We start from the raw sequence: 16,934 nt of genomic DNA, 5'->3' as shown, positions 1-16,934 counted from the left end.
TGACCCTTTGCAGACTTAAATGTCTGATCCTCTCTGATGCTTCTCCAGCTAGGCTCGCGATCCCCCAACAGCAGAAGAGAATGATTCATCCTTCTGCAAGGTCAGGATGGAGCCTGAAGCAGACCTCCTTAAGTATTTGATATTTTTATATCTTAGCTTTAAAAGTTGTGTGGATTTTTTTTCCTCCCTATAATAATTTTTTCTATCCCCAGATAATTTTTTGCCAATTTTTGAGTCAAGCTGTCACTCCAGGAAGATGGGTTCTGTTTATCCTATGGCTTGGCATCGCTTTGGGTACCCCAGTTTGAGAAACAGAGAGGTGGTCTCCCCTCTGAAGCTTCCGCTGCCCTCCTCTGCAGCCCTTTCTGGCTCCATAGTTCCTGTCTTGAGGCACAGAGACCGGAGGTCTTGAGAAAGCTGCTCTGGAAAGGGAATTCCATGTGGCACAGGATAGACACCAGCACACTCGTGGGACTTTGTCATTTCCAGAAGCACTGACGGGGAGGCTGGGTGGTCCTCTCTGGGCACTAACAGGTCTGTCTCCCACCCCCGTGTCTCCCGCACAGACCCTGACAACTCGCTGAGTGTCAGCATCCCTGAACCGTCCCCGCTGCGGGTCCTCCTGGGGAGCTCCCTCACCATCCCCTGCTACTTCATCGACCCCATGCACCCCGTGACCACCGCCCCCTCCACCGCCCCCCTCGCCCCAAGAATCAAGTGGAGCTGCATTTCCAAGGAGAAGGAGCTGGTGCTGCTGGTGGCGACTGAAGGGCAGGTGAGGGTTAACAGTGCCTACCGAGACAGGGTCACGCTGCCCAACTACCCGGCCATCCCCAGCGACGCCACCCTGGAAATCCAGAACCTGAGGTCCAATGACTCTGGGATCTATCGCTGCGAGGTGATGCACGGCATCGAGGACAGCAAGGCCACCCTGGAGGTCGTGGTGAAAGGTGAGAGCCTCCTCCCACAGGGGCCCTGCTTCACCTGCAGGAAGAACCAGAATGGCATCCTCTCTCGGGCCAGGCTGTCTGGCTTTCAAATCCCGGCTCCTGCCCCTGATGGTTTGCACCTCAGTCAAGTTACTTCACTTCAGTTGCTTCCCCTGTAACACAGAGCTGGTAATATCACTCTCTCTGGAATTTAAATGAATTAAATTCTTCAGGGCCACAGTCGCATGTAAATGACAGTCTATTCTTCCCATCAGTCCTGTGATTCGGTTGCCTCGTGATCATCCCCATTTTACAGACAAGCAAACTGAGGTTAAGTGACTTGCCTGAATGAAGTTTCCCCAGTCTCCTGACTCTCTACCCAGGTGTCTTTTCCCTCCCCCACCTCCAGTTCCAGAAGCCAAAGAAAGGGATGAGGACTCCCTGGTTCCCTTGCTCTCGATGGGCCAAAGAATATGTTTGTCCTTGGTTGGCTCCAGGACTCCAGTCAGCACCAGATTTTTCCTGCTGGGAGACTCTGCCAAAGATGGCCCACTCCTGCCTGTGCCTTAAACAGGATTCCCACTAGGATGCCCCTGGGCTGAGGGTGCATGGAGCTCTAAGTGTCTCTTTCTGCAAAGCAAATATAGGGTCCTGGAATGACAAGAAAAAATTATAAGGAGGCAGACTTTAGTTCAAGTCAAAGAACTTTCTGATTATCAGAATTATCACAGGTTTCCAAAAAGATGCCTTGTGAGGTAGTGAGCTTCCCGTTACCAGAGGTGTTCCAGGAAAGGCAGAAGGACCATATGCAAATGTGGAGACAGGAGCCACCCATCAGCTAGGGGCCCGACCAGATGTCTCTACATCCCCTTGACTCCTGCCCTAATTCTGCAAGGGCCTGGGTGACGGGAGGCTGTGCCTGACCTGCTCTCTTGCCGTCGCGTGTCTTGCAGGCATCGTGTTCCATTACAGAGCCATCTCCACACGCTACACCCTGGACTTCGACAGGGCGCAGCGGGCCTGCCTGCAGAACAGCGCCATCATCGCCACTCCCGAGCAGCTGCAGGCCGCCTATGAGGACGGCTTCCACCAGTGCGATGCCGGCTGGCTGGCAGACCAGACTGTCAGGTGAGCCCCGGGCTACCCTGGGAGTAGGGTAGATGATGGGCTGGAACGTTGAACAGCACTGAGCTGGTGCCAGCCAGACACAGAGCCCAACCTCAGCTGGGGCTGAAGGGATGCCTTGACCAGTTCTAGGTCAGGCCCCGATGACCTGTCCCAAATCCTTGGTCTTCTGTCCTGCGGTGGAGTGAGTGACCACTAGCAACTTAGCGCTACATGAGCATTTTCTCCATGCAAATTACACATGATTATTCTTCCTACTCATTTTTCCCTTGGCCATGATTTCTTCACTTACATCTTTTTAAAACTTTGTTGTTTATACATTTTTGTAAAACACTTTACATTCAGTTTGTCTTTAATAAGGCAAGACATACGTAAATTAAGCTTCTTGGTGCGTTTTTCCCTGAGCACAGCTGCTGAGGAATAGGTTGTGCAGCAGGACAGTCAGAGCCCTGCCTTCAAGGGACTGCAATTGTGTGATCAAGCCTGTAAAAGCAAGATGAGACAGTTCATTGGGGATGGATCAGAGCTCTAAATGCAAAAGCCAGAACCACAAAGCCACAAGAAGAAAACAAAGGGAAATACCTTTGTAATCTTGGGGTAGGCAAAAGATCTTAGGACACAAAACCCATTAGCCATATTCTTTAAAGCAAGATAAGACAACAGCCTAGCATAGTGCAAGAGCCCACACCTCAGCCTCAGAAAGAGCTGGGCTCAAATCCCAACTCTGACACTTGGAAGCTGTGTGACCTGGAACAAATTGCTTAACATCTCTGGACCCCAGTTTCTTCCAGTTTAAAATAGAGTTGTTATAGCACCTCATTTGGTTGATGTGAGACTCACATGATACAGAGCAAGGGTCAGCAAACTATGGCTCATGGGTCAAATCCAACCCACCCCTTGTTTCTGTAAACAAAGTTTTATGGGAACACAGCCACTCCTGTTATTTTGTCTGTGGTTGCTTCATTCGCACTACAATGGCAAGGTCACAATGAAGACCCAATGGCCTGTAAGACCTAAAATATTTACTATGTGCCCTTTTACAGAAAAGATTTGCAAGCTCCTGATAGAACATGTTTGGTACCAATAAATATTCAGTAAAGGGGTCCGCCTTTAATCACCAGTAATGGTGAAAACATATCTTAATAAAGCTGGGAAAAAGGCTGTAGAAACAAGTAGCCCACAGATCTAGGCAGATCTCAGCAAACACATCAGTAAGTCACCGTTTCCTCCCACAAGGGAGGAGGATACAAGGGCACGGGCCACTGGCCCCCTCCATCCCCTGACTGTCACATCCCTACTTTGGGTTCCCGGCAGGTATCCTATCCACACTCCAAGGGAAGCCTGCTATGGGGACAAGGATGAGTTTCCCGGCGTAAGAACCTACGGCATCCGCGACACCAATGAAACCTATGATGTGTACTGCTTCGCAGAGGAGATGGAGGGTGAGGCCACCCACCCCGCTCCCAAGAGCCGGCTCCCCAATCCCTTCATCCTGCTGACCCTCAGGATCACAGGGGCCTCCTCCTGGGCAGGGCGTTAACCCAGGACATCACACCCTCAACACCCGCTTCCTCCCCGCCCCTGCCCCTCCCCCCTCCCTGGCCCCCAGCCTCATCATGCCCAGCGTGGGTGGGGGAGGGAAGAGTTCAGGAAGTAAGGGTCTGGCCCCCCTCACTCTCCACTTTGGGGAGGGCCTCAGTGGCCCCAGGTACCTGCAAACTGGGCCATCAATGGGCCCAAGAATATTTATAGCTGGTCTCTCACCTGCGACTGTTCCTCCCAGCCAGGACCCCCGCTGCTTGACCAGCCCATCGCTGTCCCAAGCTCCACTGCACAGTTAAAGCCCAGCTCATCCTTGTCACCCTCACAAAGGACCCCCTCCCACCCAGGCCACTCCAGGGGGAGCCTATCAGAAATGTCATTCCCAGGAGAGCTGGCCTCCCAGCCATCCTCTCTCAGCTTTTGTGCTGCCAGCCCCCAGCCCTATCCAGGCCGCCCCAATGGGCTAGTTCTGGAGAGCACCAGGGGCAGCGAGAAGGAATCTATCATCTTTCTCTGGTTTGTAAAGGGAGTTAAGTTTGGTCACAGTCAGAGCTGAGCAAGTTACCCAGGCAAGTGGATGACACCCCTTCCCCCATCAGCACTCGTTCACCCATTTTGACATTGCAAACTCTGCACCTCCCCCCTCACCCCGAGATCACGGCTGCGCCCAGGCAGGAGAAAGGCTGACAACCTGGCCCACTGTGAGGCAGGGAACGTCCCCAGCTTCCTCACCACCGTGACCCCTTTCCTCATTCTCACCCCAGGGCCCAAGCTGGTAGATTAAGTAACGAATATTTGTGTTCCCACTTTGGGCTAATTAAAGACACTGATTAGGGCCAACCAGAGCTGCCACTGAGCAGGGACAACCAGAACAACCCCCGGGGAGATGCCCACCACCCTGTCCCTCCCTGCAGCACAACCTTGTTAGGTTTTCAAAAACAGTAAAAAGAGCCCACAGGCCCCCACCATTGCCCTTATGGACTCTTCGGGGCCTAGAGACCCCAATTTGGGAAACACTGCTATTAGGGTCAAAGTCTGATGCCTGCTTTTACCATCAGAATTTGGAATTGTAAAAAGGAGTGCTCCAGCGACTTCCCTGGTGGCCCAGTGGTTAAGACTCTGCACTCCAGTGCAGGAGCTGTGGGTTCAATCCCTGGTCAGGGAACTAGATCCCACACGCCTCAACAAAGATCCCACGTGCCGCAACTAAGACCTGGCGCAGCCAAATAAATAAATATTTTTTTTAATCAGTTTAAGAAAAAAAAAAAAAAAAAAAAAAGGATTGTTCCAGTGGGCAATGCTTGACTCATAGGAGAGATGCCCCGGTGGTAAGAAGTTCCATAGCAAAGTGTGGGCGAAGATGCTTTCCGGCAGGAGTTTCCTCCCGGGCCTCACATTTGCTCTGCACTTTCCTCACTTCTTTGTCTTTTTGGCAGATTCTTTATTGGTCCCTGTTTTAGGAAACTGACATCACCCCACCCAAAAGCCCATAGGAGGTGGAGGGCAGGATCTGAAATACAGACATGTGGGACCAGGGCTTTGAGAAGTTAGAGGCCAAACCCTGAGCAACCACATGGATCTCCCTGGGGACACGGGGCAGGCGTGGGAGGGAGCTCCTCACGCTGCCGGCTGTGTCTTTCGCAGGCGAGGTCTTTTATGCAACAGCCCCGGAGAAGTTCACCTTCCAGGAGGCAGCCAACGAGTGCCGGCGGCTGGGCGCCCGGCTGGCCACCACGGGCCAGCTCTACCTGGCCTGGCAGAGTGGCATGGACATGTGCAGCGCCGGCTGGCTGGCCGACCGCAGCGTGCGCTACCCCATCTCCAAGGCCCGGCCCAACTGCGGGGGCAACCTCTTGGGCGTGAGGACCGTCTACCTGCACGCCAACCAGACGGGATACCCCGACCCCTCATCCCGCTATGACGCCATCTGCTACACAGGTGGGCTTGGGCTGGAGGCCGGAAGGGTGATCGTGCCACCGAAACTCGGGCCCAGAGGATGAGATCTTAGAGTGGGGGCCTGGTTTCTACCCCCTCCAAAGGGCCACTGGGTACCTGAACCCCTTGTCTTAGCACCCCCTATTTTCACGGGTTCCTAGGGGAGCTAAGGTAGAAGCACTGGAGGCTGCAGCGTACCCAGCCCTAAAAGTAAAACCAAACTAAAACTTTTAAAAATGTTTTTATCTTATATTTTACACAGTCTAGGTTATACTTACAATTAAGTGCTAATTATTGGAGGGGAAAAAAAACAATGAATAATTTGGAGTTGAGTAAATTTGATGACAAAACTGGTGCTAGCACAACAACATATCTCATTTCATGTTTAACTTCCACAGCCTGATCTTACATGAAGAGGGTTACTTGTGCAAAAATAAATTAGGATTTCCCCCAAAACTTCTCTTAACCTTTCAATATTCCTACCACCCTGTTAGAAGTTCTAGCATCCTCATAGTTGCTCTCTTTGTTAATTACTAAATGGCTTGTTTCTGCCAGACCCCCGTTTGTTCATGACTGAGGCAGGCAGTTCTCTCATGTCACCTTCATCAACTTCATGAGCCCCTGCATCCTTGGGAAGATTTTTCCATTTCCCTTTGTAGCTGATTTACATTGTCCGGTTGGCTACTTATAACATCAGGTGGTCAACAGATACTCACAGGATAGGTAAGGAGACAACTGGCTGGCATTAATCAGGAAGGGATGTTGGAACAAGATGGCTTTACAAGCAGTGAGCTGATTGGTCGGTCTTGTGCTCTGGTGACTGCATTCTCTTGCAGTCTGGAAACCGTGGGCACCCCTATAATAAATACTCAAATCGTTGAGGACCCCTGCAATGGGCCTGGCCAGGTACCAGGCACACAGTAGGTGCTTTCCTTCCTTAGCAGAGGAGGAGGCGATCCGTTGCTCATCTCCCCCAAGCCAGCCCCAGGCTGAGCACTAATGCCTGTCTTTAACCCCCGGCCCCAGGTGAAGACTTTGTGGACATCCCAGAAAATTTCTTCGGGGTGGGTGGTGAGGAGGACATCACCATCCAGACGGTGACCTGGCCTGATGTGGAGCTGCCTTTGCCCCGAAACATCACCGAGGGTGAAGCCCGAGGCAGCGTGATCCTCACGGTGAAACCCGTCTTTGACGTCACCCCTACCGCCCTGGAGCCCGAGGAGCCCTTCACTTTTGCCCCCGAAGTAGGGGCCACCGCCTTCTCTGAGGCCGAGAACAGGACCGGAGAGGCTACCCGGCCCTGGGCCTTTCCCGAGGAGTCCACACCTGGCCTGGGTGCTCCGACGGCCTTCACCAGCGAGGACCTCGTCGTGCAGGTGACCGCAGCCCCAGGTGCAACCGAGGTCCCTGGACAGCCACGACTGCCAGGGGGTAAGTGCCCGCCCCTCAGGGGGCTGCATCGGGGGTAGGTGGAAAGAGCTTGGCCCGGGGGTCTTCTATACCTTTAGCTTGACCTGGGACCTGGGACAAGCCTCCCTCCTCTCAGACTTGACTCTCCTCATTTGTGAAACAAGGGGAATGGGCCAGACCAGTGATACCCACACTCTTTTGTGTGTCTATGGCTCTTTTGCCACAAAGCATTTCCTTCCAATGAAGTCATAGGTGGTATATATCAGCAGGTAGAGGTGAAGTGTGATGGAGAATGGGGGCTCTTTTTCCCAGGGGCCCTCCTAGCCCCATCAGGCACTACCGCAGAATAGAACTGCTTGATATCGGCTGCACTGGGTGACCCCTGGGCCTCTCACAGCACTGACCCTCCAGGACAGGGGTCAGCAAACTGTCCCGTGGACCAAATCCAGCCCATCCTCTGTTTTTATATGGCCCATGAACTAAGAGTTAAGAATCTTTTTAAATACTTGAGGGGAAAAGTAAAAAGAAGAAGAATATTTTGTGACATATAATGAAAATTATATAAAATTCAAACTTTAATTGTCCACAAATAAAGTTTGATTGGAACAAAACCACACCCATTTGGTAACATGTTGTCTGTGGCCATTTAGGGCTATCATGGTAGGATTAAATAGTTGTGCAGAAACCATTTAGCCCACAAAGCCTAAAATGTGTTCTGTCTGGCCCTTTCCAGAAAACGTTTGCCACCCCAGTTCTGGGATGATGGTGTTTCAGGTGCTTAATAAGTGTCTGGATGATTGGGATGTCACATCACATAAAGCCCAGCTGGTCCCCAGACTCAAGTCCGTGATCAGGAAGGACGTACTGGGGTGGCCTCCTTAAGCACCTTGGTGGTGTCCCCTCCTGGAGGAGGGGCAAATGGACACTGCCATCCACCATCACACCCACGATGCCACCAAGTGAGATTTCAGCCTGAATTGCCCAGATTAATACAGTATGTTGAGGAGGAAGAATTGTGTAGAAGTTTTGGAGTAACACCAACAATAGCTGAGTCCCAGGGTTGGCCCAGGGCTGGAGAGACCCTCACTCTCTCCATGTGGCCACCACATGGGAAGGTGCCAATGGACACATGAACATCTAACCCAGAACAGGACAAGAACAGGGGCAGACTCAGGTTGGGGATCCACAGCTGTGACATAAACTGGCCAGTCACCCAGGGCAGTGTCAAAAGCAAATGTGTGTCCAGCTGAATGCAACTGGGGAGTCAGAGTAAGTAGGAGCTCCAGGATAAGCTGTGTGGACCGCAGACCCTTTGGGAATCTGGCAAAAGCTATGAGCTCACTCCCCAGAAATACACCCAGTGCACCCACACAAACTCTTGCAGCCACTTTCAGGAGGACCACCCACCCCCTGAACCCTGGACCCTGGGCCAAGTGGAAGAAATGCAGTGGTTGTTTGATTTCTTCCTTATCCTTCTCTATATTTTCCAAATGCTCTGTAATGATTGCTTATTCTTTCCATAACAAGAGAAAATGCATTTGATTTAAAGAGTAATGGGAAAAATGAGCATCCTAGGAGTGGGGAGCCCAGAAAGGAGGGTTGGGAAGACTTACGGCAGAAGAGTCCTAGAAGGCTCTCTCAAGGAGGTGGCTTTCAGGAGTGGTTTGAACAAGCAGAGAGAACTAGCTTGACTAGGAATCAGATCGGGAATAAGAAAGGAAGGAGGGGATGAAGGGAGGTCATTCCTCCAGGAGCCAGGGCTCCCTCCACACCTGCAGAGCCTTGAGAACCAGGCACCACGGTCCCTGGTATTGTGGCACCTGGTCCATGCCTTGAGCCTGAACTGTCTCTCCTTCTCTCCCTCTCCTCCCCGCCCAGGAGTTGTGTTCCACTACCGCCCGGGCTCATCCCGCTACTCACTGACCTTTGAGGAGGCCCAGCAGGCCTGCCTGCGCACCGGGGCCGTCATCGCCTCGCCCGAACAGCTCCAGGCCGCCTATGAAGCAGGCTACGAGCAGTGTGATGCCGGCTGGCTGCAGGACCAGACCGTCAGGTGACAGACTAGCTGGGCTCCCCTCTTAACCCAAACCCAACCATGAGAGGTCAGGCTTGGGGAGCCAGAGTGGACACCCACCACACTACATGCCCATTAATTAGTGGTTTCTGGCGAATCCCTTAATTTCTCCCTCAGAATCAAGGCATATTCTGAGACAGTGGGGATGGGCCTCAGGTGACATTAACTCCTTGGCCATTTCACCTCAAGAGACATAGAGAGAGCTCCTTGTCAAGCCCCGCAGTCCTCCCCAGCTTGGCCCTTCCATGCCGTGGGCTTTCTTCTGAAGCCAGGAATCCCCCAGGGGCCCCCAGACCCTTCCCCCAGCCACACAGGGAATGTGCTGCATGAGAGGTTCCTTCCTGGTTTGAATCCCACCGGACAGCAGAAGACACACCCTGCCCAAGTTCCCAAGTGAGACCTGCCGGCCATACTCTGAGGCCCTGCATCCCCAGCCCCCAGAACAGGTCTTCATCCGCCCCTCCCATCCTCCTCTGCAGATACCCCATTGTGAGCCCACGGACCCCGTGTGTGGGTGACAAGGACAGCAGCCCGGGGGTCCGGACCTATGGCGTGCGACCACCATCAGAAACCTACGATGTCTACTGCTACGTGGACAGACTCGATGGTACAGACCACGTTCTCACATTTCGGTCTCTAGACAGGCAGGGGGCTGACGGGGTGACACAGAGAAGAGGGAATTACCATCCACCTAATCCCATTCCCACCTGGGCGGGGAGCAGGGGAAGGATCCTGTTTAAGAAAGAAGGGCTTCCCAGCCGGTCTCTCAGGTCAGGCCCCTCCTCTCCCTCCCAGATGGTTCATGTGGATTCCCCAGCATTGCAGGGGAGCATTGGTTTCTTGAAAAAACAATAAGTTCTATGGATAAATGAATTAATTTACTTATACCAAAAAGTATTATATACACCTTCTGCCTGATGGAGAATCCCAATATGCCCACGAACAAATCAAAGGCTCTGAGAAGTCCTGCAGTAAAAAAAATCTCTTTAACTCTGCTTAACCAAGCATCGCCCAAGCTTAGTTAAACACAGACCCTTTGTTTGGTCTTATTTCATTTCTTTTCATTTCAATTAAAATCACCAAATTACCGTTCCAGTGACCCAATTTTGGAAATGCTCGTATTCAGGAAAGATCTCAACATTGCCACTCACTTGTTTTGGGAACTGGACAAGTTACTTAACCTCTCTAGGCCTCAGTTTCCTCATCTATAAAATGTGGCTGATTTATGCTTATGTCAGAGACTTTTTTGAGTATTAAATAAGATGTGCATGAAAAGTGCCTGGTATAAGCAGGTTTTCAGTAAATGTGAACTTCCTTCCCCAAAATCAGACAGAGACCCGGGTAGTGTTCTGAGTATTGGGACCCCAACCCCCAACAGCGGCTACAGGCCCCGCCTCCTGCCCTCGATGAGCTCACAGGGTGGGGATGACAGTGCGGCGGGTGGGTTGGCAGGTCCACAACATTCAGTGCTCAGTGATTAAGTGCTGTGGTTTAGGGGAGCACAGGGTGCCCAAGGGAGTTCTCCTCTCAGCCAGAGGAGGGGGTGTCTAAGTGTGACTGGAGAATCCAGAAAGGAGGGAAGCAGGGGAGGTTCTTTGCATGATGAGAAACCAACTCGTCTTAGTTCAGCTGCCCTGCCCCTGGGTGAGCAGAGGCTGCTCTGGCCGTGAGGGTGGAGGGTCACAACTGCCATCTGCCTCTGCCCCCAGGGGAGGTGTTCTTCGCCACACGCCTGGAGCAGTTCACCTTCCAGGAAGCACAGGAGTTCTGTGAAACCCAAAACGCCACACTGGCCACCACGGGCCAGCTCTATGCTGCCTGGAGCCACGGCCTGGACAAGTGCTACGCTGGCTGGCTATCTGACGGCAGCCTCCGCTACCCCATCGTCACCCCAAGGCCTGCCTGCGGCGGGGACAAGCCAGGTGTGAGAACCGTCTATCTCTACCCCAACCAGACAGGCCTCCTGGACCCGCTGTCCCGGCACCACGCCTTCTGCTTCCGAGGTATGTGCCTTCACCTCTCCTCTGGCACCCCTTCTGTCTGGGGTGGTGACTCCCCTGGCTCATCCCTCCTGACCTCCATCCACCCATCACAGCAAAGAGGAAAAAGTCAGTTTTTCTGGGCAGGGGTAGCTCTGGAGCTAGCATGACCTTAGGCTTTGACCCCAAGGCAAGCACATCCTTCTAAAATGCTCCCAGAGACACATAGAGAGAAATGAGTAAGAACTTGGGCTCTAAGATCAGGCAGACCTGAATTTTAATCATGGCTCTGCTGCTTAGTAGCTATGTGACCTTGTGCAAGTCACTTAACCTCTCTGTTCCTCTGCTTCATCTATATAATAGTGATACAATCGTTCCTACCTCAAAGAGTTGCTGGAAGGATTAACAAGGGTAGTGGGCACAGAATGCTTGGCATAGTGCCTAGGACACAGTAAATGCTCAATAAATGTTACCTTTATTATTATAAATAAATAACACACACACACACACACACACACACATATATATATATACTGTTTTAATTTGTACACTTTTGTCAAATTTTCACCTTTAAATATTTCTGTGATGAGTTTAGTCAAATTATTATTCTTCACCAAGCACCAAAAATTCACATTTTAAATTGACCCATGCTGGGTACTCGATGCCTTGTTACCAGAGTTCTGAGAGTGATGTCATCAAACAACTCAGCGGGCATGGCCAGGGCATGGCCAAGGCCTTGCTGGGTTCTGATTGGATGAGTTCTCACAGGGTCCATGGGTCTAGATGCACTGCCTAGAATGTAGATTGTAGTAATGGCTTGTGCCATATTTTACATATTATACATCAAAACTCAGTATATTTGTAACTGCCTGTGAATCTGTAATTATTTCAAAATAACATTAATTTTAAAAAATCCCTGAGTGCCCCAAAGTTTCCCAGACTTTCAGGTCCCCTTTTAAAACCTAATTCAAAGAAAGTTCCGTCCCACTCTGCCAGCCTAAGAAAGCCAATCCCCTCCCAGAGGATTTGATGAGGCTCTTGCCCCAGTACCCTTCTCCCTGCTCTGGGAATTAGAAGCCAAGCCAGTTAGCCTCCCAGTAAATTCCTCCCATGCATCTCCACCATCCATGCCCAACCCTCCGTAAACTCAGCCTCTTATATAACTGCCAAGAAGTTTGGCTTCCTTCCCAATCGAGCCCACTAAAACAGAACAATTACCCCCAGTCAATGAATCCTGCCTTCAGCCATCAGTGCCAGGATGGCTTCATGCATTTTAAATAGCACTCTCCTGATTTGGATCCAGACACACTTGGAATATAATTTCTGTCCCCAAGAAAGGCAACATCATTGCAGTACTTGAGAGCAGAGAGTCTGGCACCAGATACTTGGGTCCAAAGACTAGATCTATCACTTAGAAGCCACTGACACTGGACAAGTCACTTAACTCTGTGCCTTAGTTTCCCTATCTATAAATGAGATAATAGTATCTGTTTCACATGGCCATTGTGGGATAAAATAATTTTATATACATAACACCTTTAAACAACGCCTGGCAGGTATAATAGATTCTGCAGAAGAGGTGCCCCAGACCACCCTGAAATAAAGTGCCGATGGTGTGTGCATATCGATATAGCTGATGCAAACGGCTCTTATTAATTGAGGGCAAGAGCCATCCTACTGGACTGGGTGGGGCGGTGGGAGGCCGAGGACCAGCAAGGTTTGTGCACAGGCCTGGCCCACCTCAGGATCCCCTAGTTCCCCTCAAGAAGGGCCAGCCTGGATTGGGTCACTGGTAAGAAAGAACTCTCACCACCCACATGCCCTTCAGGCGTCTCGGCGGTGCCCTCTCCAGGAGAAGAGGAGGGTAGCACACCCACAGAGCGCCCTGAGGTGGAAGACTGGATCACTACTGAAGTGGGGCCCAGCGTGGCTGCTGTCCCTGTTGGGGAGGAGACGACTGCAATCCCAGACTTCACCACAGAGCCAGAAAACCAGACGGAATGGGAGCCCGCCTACACGCCAGCGGGCACTTCCCCGCTGCCAGGTCTGTGTGGCTCGGGCTCCGGGGCACGTCCCGATGCATCACACGCCTGGCAGCCTAGGGTGTGCCCCGGTGGGGGGAGGGCAGGGTCGTCTCCCCCTGGGACTTGTGCTCTGTTTCCCCAGCCCTTACACTAGCTAAGTGTGCCGCTGTGGGCAACTTCGGCCACCTCAGCGGGCCTCTAGGACCAACCCCCAAGGGAGAGAAAGGGCAGCTTTGTTCATAAAACACACCTCTTCCCCTCTCTCTCTGTCTCTCTCTTTCTCTCTCTCTCTCTCTCTCTCCGCACCGTCTTCCAGCTACACACCCCAAATGCCCAGCACTGTGTCAATCAGAGGGCTCTCACTCTGTGCTCCTGCATTTACACCCCTACTCTCTAACCTCTTAAAAACTCTCTTGCAGGAGGAGCTCCAGTAGAGGGGAAAGGGCCTGGGAGTGGGTGGCTGTGGGCAGTCTGACCGTGACCTGTCTCCTTGCCCTGCTTCTCCTTCTGTGTCCCTCTTCTGGGTCAGGCGTCCCCAGTCAGAACCTGCTGAGCAACATCTGTTATGACTAAATCAGATGGGACTTGATGGGATGAAATTGCAAGACCCCCAAACCCTATTGGAAAAAGTGTTTTGTAGCCATAAGGTTTGGGAAATCCTGGCTTACAGGAAGATACAGATTTCCCCCACTGCAGACCTTCTCACAGCCTTGGATATGCTAATATGCACTGTAAGGCAGAGGGGGGCAATGTATTCAGTGCGTGCCAAATGAATCTGATCACAGGGTCTTTTTTTTTTAACGGAGCATTTTCATTATTTATTTATTTATTTATTTATTTATTTTGGCTGCGTTGGGTCTTCGTTGCTGCACATGGCCTTTCTCTACTTGTGGCAAACGGGGGCTGCTCTTCGTTGCAGTGTGTGGGCTTCTCAGGGCTTCTCATTGCGGTGGCTTCTCTTGTTGCGGAGCACGGGCCCTAGGAGCGCGGGCTTCAGTAGTTGTGGCTCGTGGGGTCTAGAGCACAGGCTCAGTAGTTGTGGAGCACGGGCTTAGTTGCTATGCAGCATGTGGGATCTTCCCGGACCAGGGCTCGAACCCGTGTCCCCTACACTGGCAGGTAGATTCTTAACCACTGTGCCACCAGGGAAGCCCCCACAGGCTCAGTAGTTGTGGAGCACGGGCTTAGTTGCTATGCAGCATGTGGGATCTTCCCGGACCAGGGCTCGAACCCGTGTCCCCTACACTGGCAGGTAGATTCTTAACCACTGTGCCACCAGGGAAGCCCCTTCACGGAGCATTTTTAATATGGCCCACTTTGGGTAAGGCTGAATTAGAGCAATGCACAGTCACCTATGTGCACCTTTTAGAGTCAGCTCGCCCAGGGGTACATGCATTTGAAAAAAGGAATATATCAAAGCTTCCCACTAATTTATCCAGTCATTCAGTGCACAGTTCCCAAGCAATTTGGCCACACCAAGTGCCCCTCTGGGTGCTGGAAATGCAAAACCAGAAGGTAAAGGTGCATCAGTGGAGCAGGTGGGATTCTAACCCCGAGACCTCACCCAGCAGCCACAACTGCTTGAGGCCCTTTCCTTGACCTTCACCGGGACAAGAATAACCAAGTCCTCTTTGGCATGAGTGTGTGGCTTGGCACGGGACTCGGGCAGCCACTAACGGGAGTTATCCATGGGAGGGGACTCCAGTGGCCCCATAGAAATGTTTTCCAATATTTCTTCAGTTCCCCACCACCTCGGTAATTTGAGCCTTATTGGGGAACCATCTCTACTGCTATTAACTCTGTATCTTTTTCTTTAAATTGACTTCCTTTTGAAAAGAAACATAGATGTATTTCAAAGAGAAATGTTATATCATATCTGTAAGTGGCTATTTTCTGATATGTGGGATGTGTGTGTGTGTGTGTGTGTGTGTGTGTGTATATATATATATATATATATATATATATAGGCTTGGCCAAAAAGTTCATTCGGGTTTTTCCATAGCCTCTTACAGAAAAACCCAAACGATCTTTTGGCCAACCCAATACATGTATGTGTGTGTGTGTATATATATCCATCTAAAATCTTCTTGCATGTCACCACTGCTATATTGAACTCCCCACCCCCCTCCAGGATTCTCCTTTAAGTGAGAGTAAGCTGTAAACCTGCCCACTGGGACCCAGTACCCTCTGTGCTCATGTTCTCCGCCTGGGAAATTAGCCCAAAAATACATGCAAGGTATAATCCCAGCTAGTTATTTTTAAATGCCAAAGGAAACAAGACAGAAAGAAAATAATGTAACCATGATTATTTAGGATGGTGGGGTTTTCTTTTCTGTTCTGTTCTTTTCTCTTTTTTTTTCCATATTTTCCAAATCCTCTGTAATAGGGCTCTCAGAATTGAAAAGTTGACATATTTTTGCAAACATCACCTGGCCCTCTCAGCCTCAGAGGGGTGGGTCCCGATGAACAATTCCCACTTTAAAGGAGTATCAGCATGGTAGGGAGAGCTTATTAAAACACATTATTAAAAGCTTATTAAAACACATAGCTTATTAAAACATATGTCCTGCCCCAGAATTCCTAAGTCAGTGGAGCTGGGGTAGGATCTGAGAATTCGCTTTTTTGTCAAGTTCCCAGGTGATACTGGTGCTGATGGTCCAGAGACCACACTTTAAAAAGCATGCTTTTAGATAAATGAGGTAATAATGTGGAAGTACTTGAAAGGTGACCTTGACTGTCCTCAGTGGCAGCCAGTCCCCCACATTCTGTGGCTAGTGTGAATGGAGCCCCCTAGGGTCTCACAAAGCATAGCCTGAGGGTGGCGGGGAGTTTTCTGGTCCCCATCCTTCCCAAGAGGCTGTGCGAGGTTCCATTAGCAAATGTCTGGACACATCTCTGAGCTCTTGAGAGAAAAGTTTTACTGTGGAAGGAATGGAGTTCAGCTTCTCTGCATGAGCTTAAAATGGGGCAGAGTTAGTAAATCCACACCTCATCTGTCTTCTTCCTTTCCTCCAGGGGTCCCTCCTACATGGCTTCCCACTAGCACAGCAACAGAGGAGAGCACAGAAGGCCCTTCTGCAACGGAAGTGCCCTCAGCCTCGGAGGAGCCATTGCCCTCAGAAAAGCCGTTGCCCTCAGAAGAACCATTCCCCTCAGAGGAGCCATTCCCCTCAGAGGAACCGTTCACCTCAGAGAAACCGTTCCCCTCAGAGGAGCTATTCCCCTCAGAGGAGCCATCCACACTTTCAGCCCCAGTGCCCAGCAGGACTGAGCTGCCAGGCGCTGGGGAGGTATCTGGGATGCCTGAAGTCAGTGGAGACTTCACAGGCAGTGGAGAAATTTCAGGACACCTAGACTCCAGTGGGCAACCCTCAGGGGAGATTGCAAGTGGACTGCCCTCTGAAGACCTTGACCTCAGTGGGCTCACCTCTACAGTAGGCTCAGGCCTGCCTGTGGAAAGCGGACTGGCTTCAGGAGATGAAGATATAATTACGTGGACCAGCACTCCTAAAGTTGACAGGTTACCCTCTGGAGGTGAGGTCCCAGAGGGCTCTGTCTCTGGAGTAGGGGACCTCAGTGGACTGCCTTCTGGAGAAGGTCCAGAAGTCTCTGCCTCTGGAGTAGGGGACCTCAGTGGACTTCCTTCTGGAAGAGAGGACCTAGAGACCTCTGTCTCTGGAGTAGAGGACCTCAGTGGACTTCCTTCTGGAGAAGGTCCAGAAGTCTCTGCCTCTGGAGTAGGGGACCTCAGTGGACTCCCTTCTGGAAGAGAGGACCTCAGTGGACTTCCTTCTGGAGAAGGCCCAGAAGCCTCTGCCTCTGGAATAGAGGATCTCAGCAGACTTCCAACTGGAGAAGGTCCAGAAGCCTCTGCCTCTGGAGTAGAGGACCTCAGTGGACTTCCTTCTGGAGAAGG

The 16,934-nt window shown here is 51.3% G+C and overlaps 1 protein-coding gene across 1 annotated transcript in view; it reads left to right on the top strand.

Annotated features, from left to right (window-relative positions):
• ACAN (aggrecan) overlaps positions 1–16,934 on the top strand; it is a 35,837-nt gene that overhangs the window by 1,254 nt on the left and 17,649 nt on the right. Inside the window, 10 exon segments of the mRNA XM_055087942.1 lie at positions 567–950; positions 1,883–2,057; positions 3,369–3,496; positions 5,241–5,534; positions 6,558–6,962; positions 8,820–8,994; positions 9,495–9,622; positions 10,725–11,018; positions 12,823–13,038; positions 16,034–16,934. Of these exon segments, the coding sequence (XP_054943917.1) occupies positions 567–950; positions 1,883–2,057; positions 3,369–3,496; positions 5,241–5,534; positions 6,558–6,962; positions 8,820–8,994; positions 9,495–9,622; positions 10,725–11,018; positions 12,823–13,038; positions 16,034–16,934 (3,100 nt within the window).

This window comes from Physeter macrocephalus, chromosome 11, assembly GCF_002837175.3.
Source record: "Physeter macrocephalus isolate SW-GA chromosome 11, ASM283717v5, whole genome shotgun sequence".
In the NCBI taxonomy this organism is placed as follows: Eukaryota; Metazoa; Chordata; class Mammalia; order Artiodactyla; family Physeteridae; genus Physeter; species Physeter macrocephalus.
This window is presented reverse-complemented; position numbering and strand designations above follow the sequence as displayed.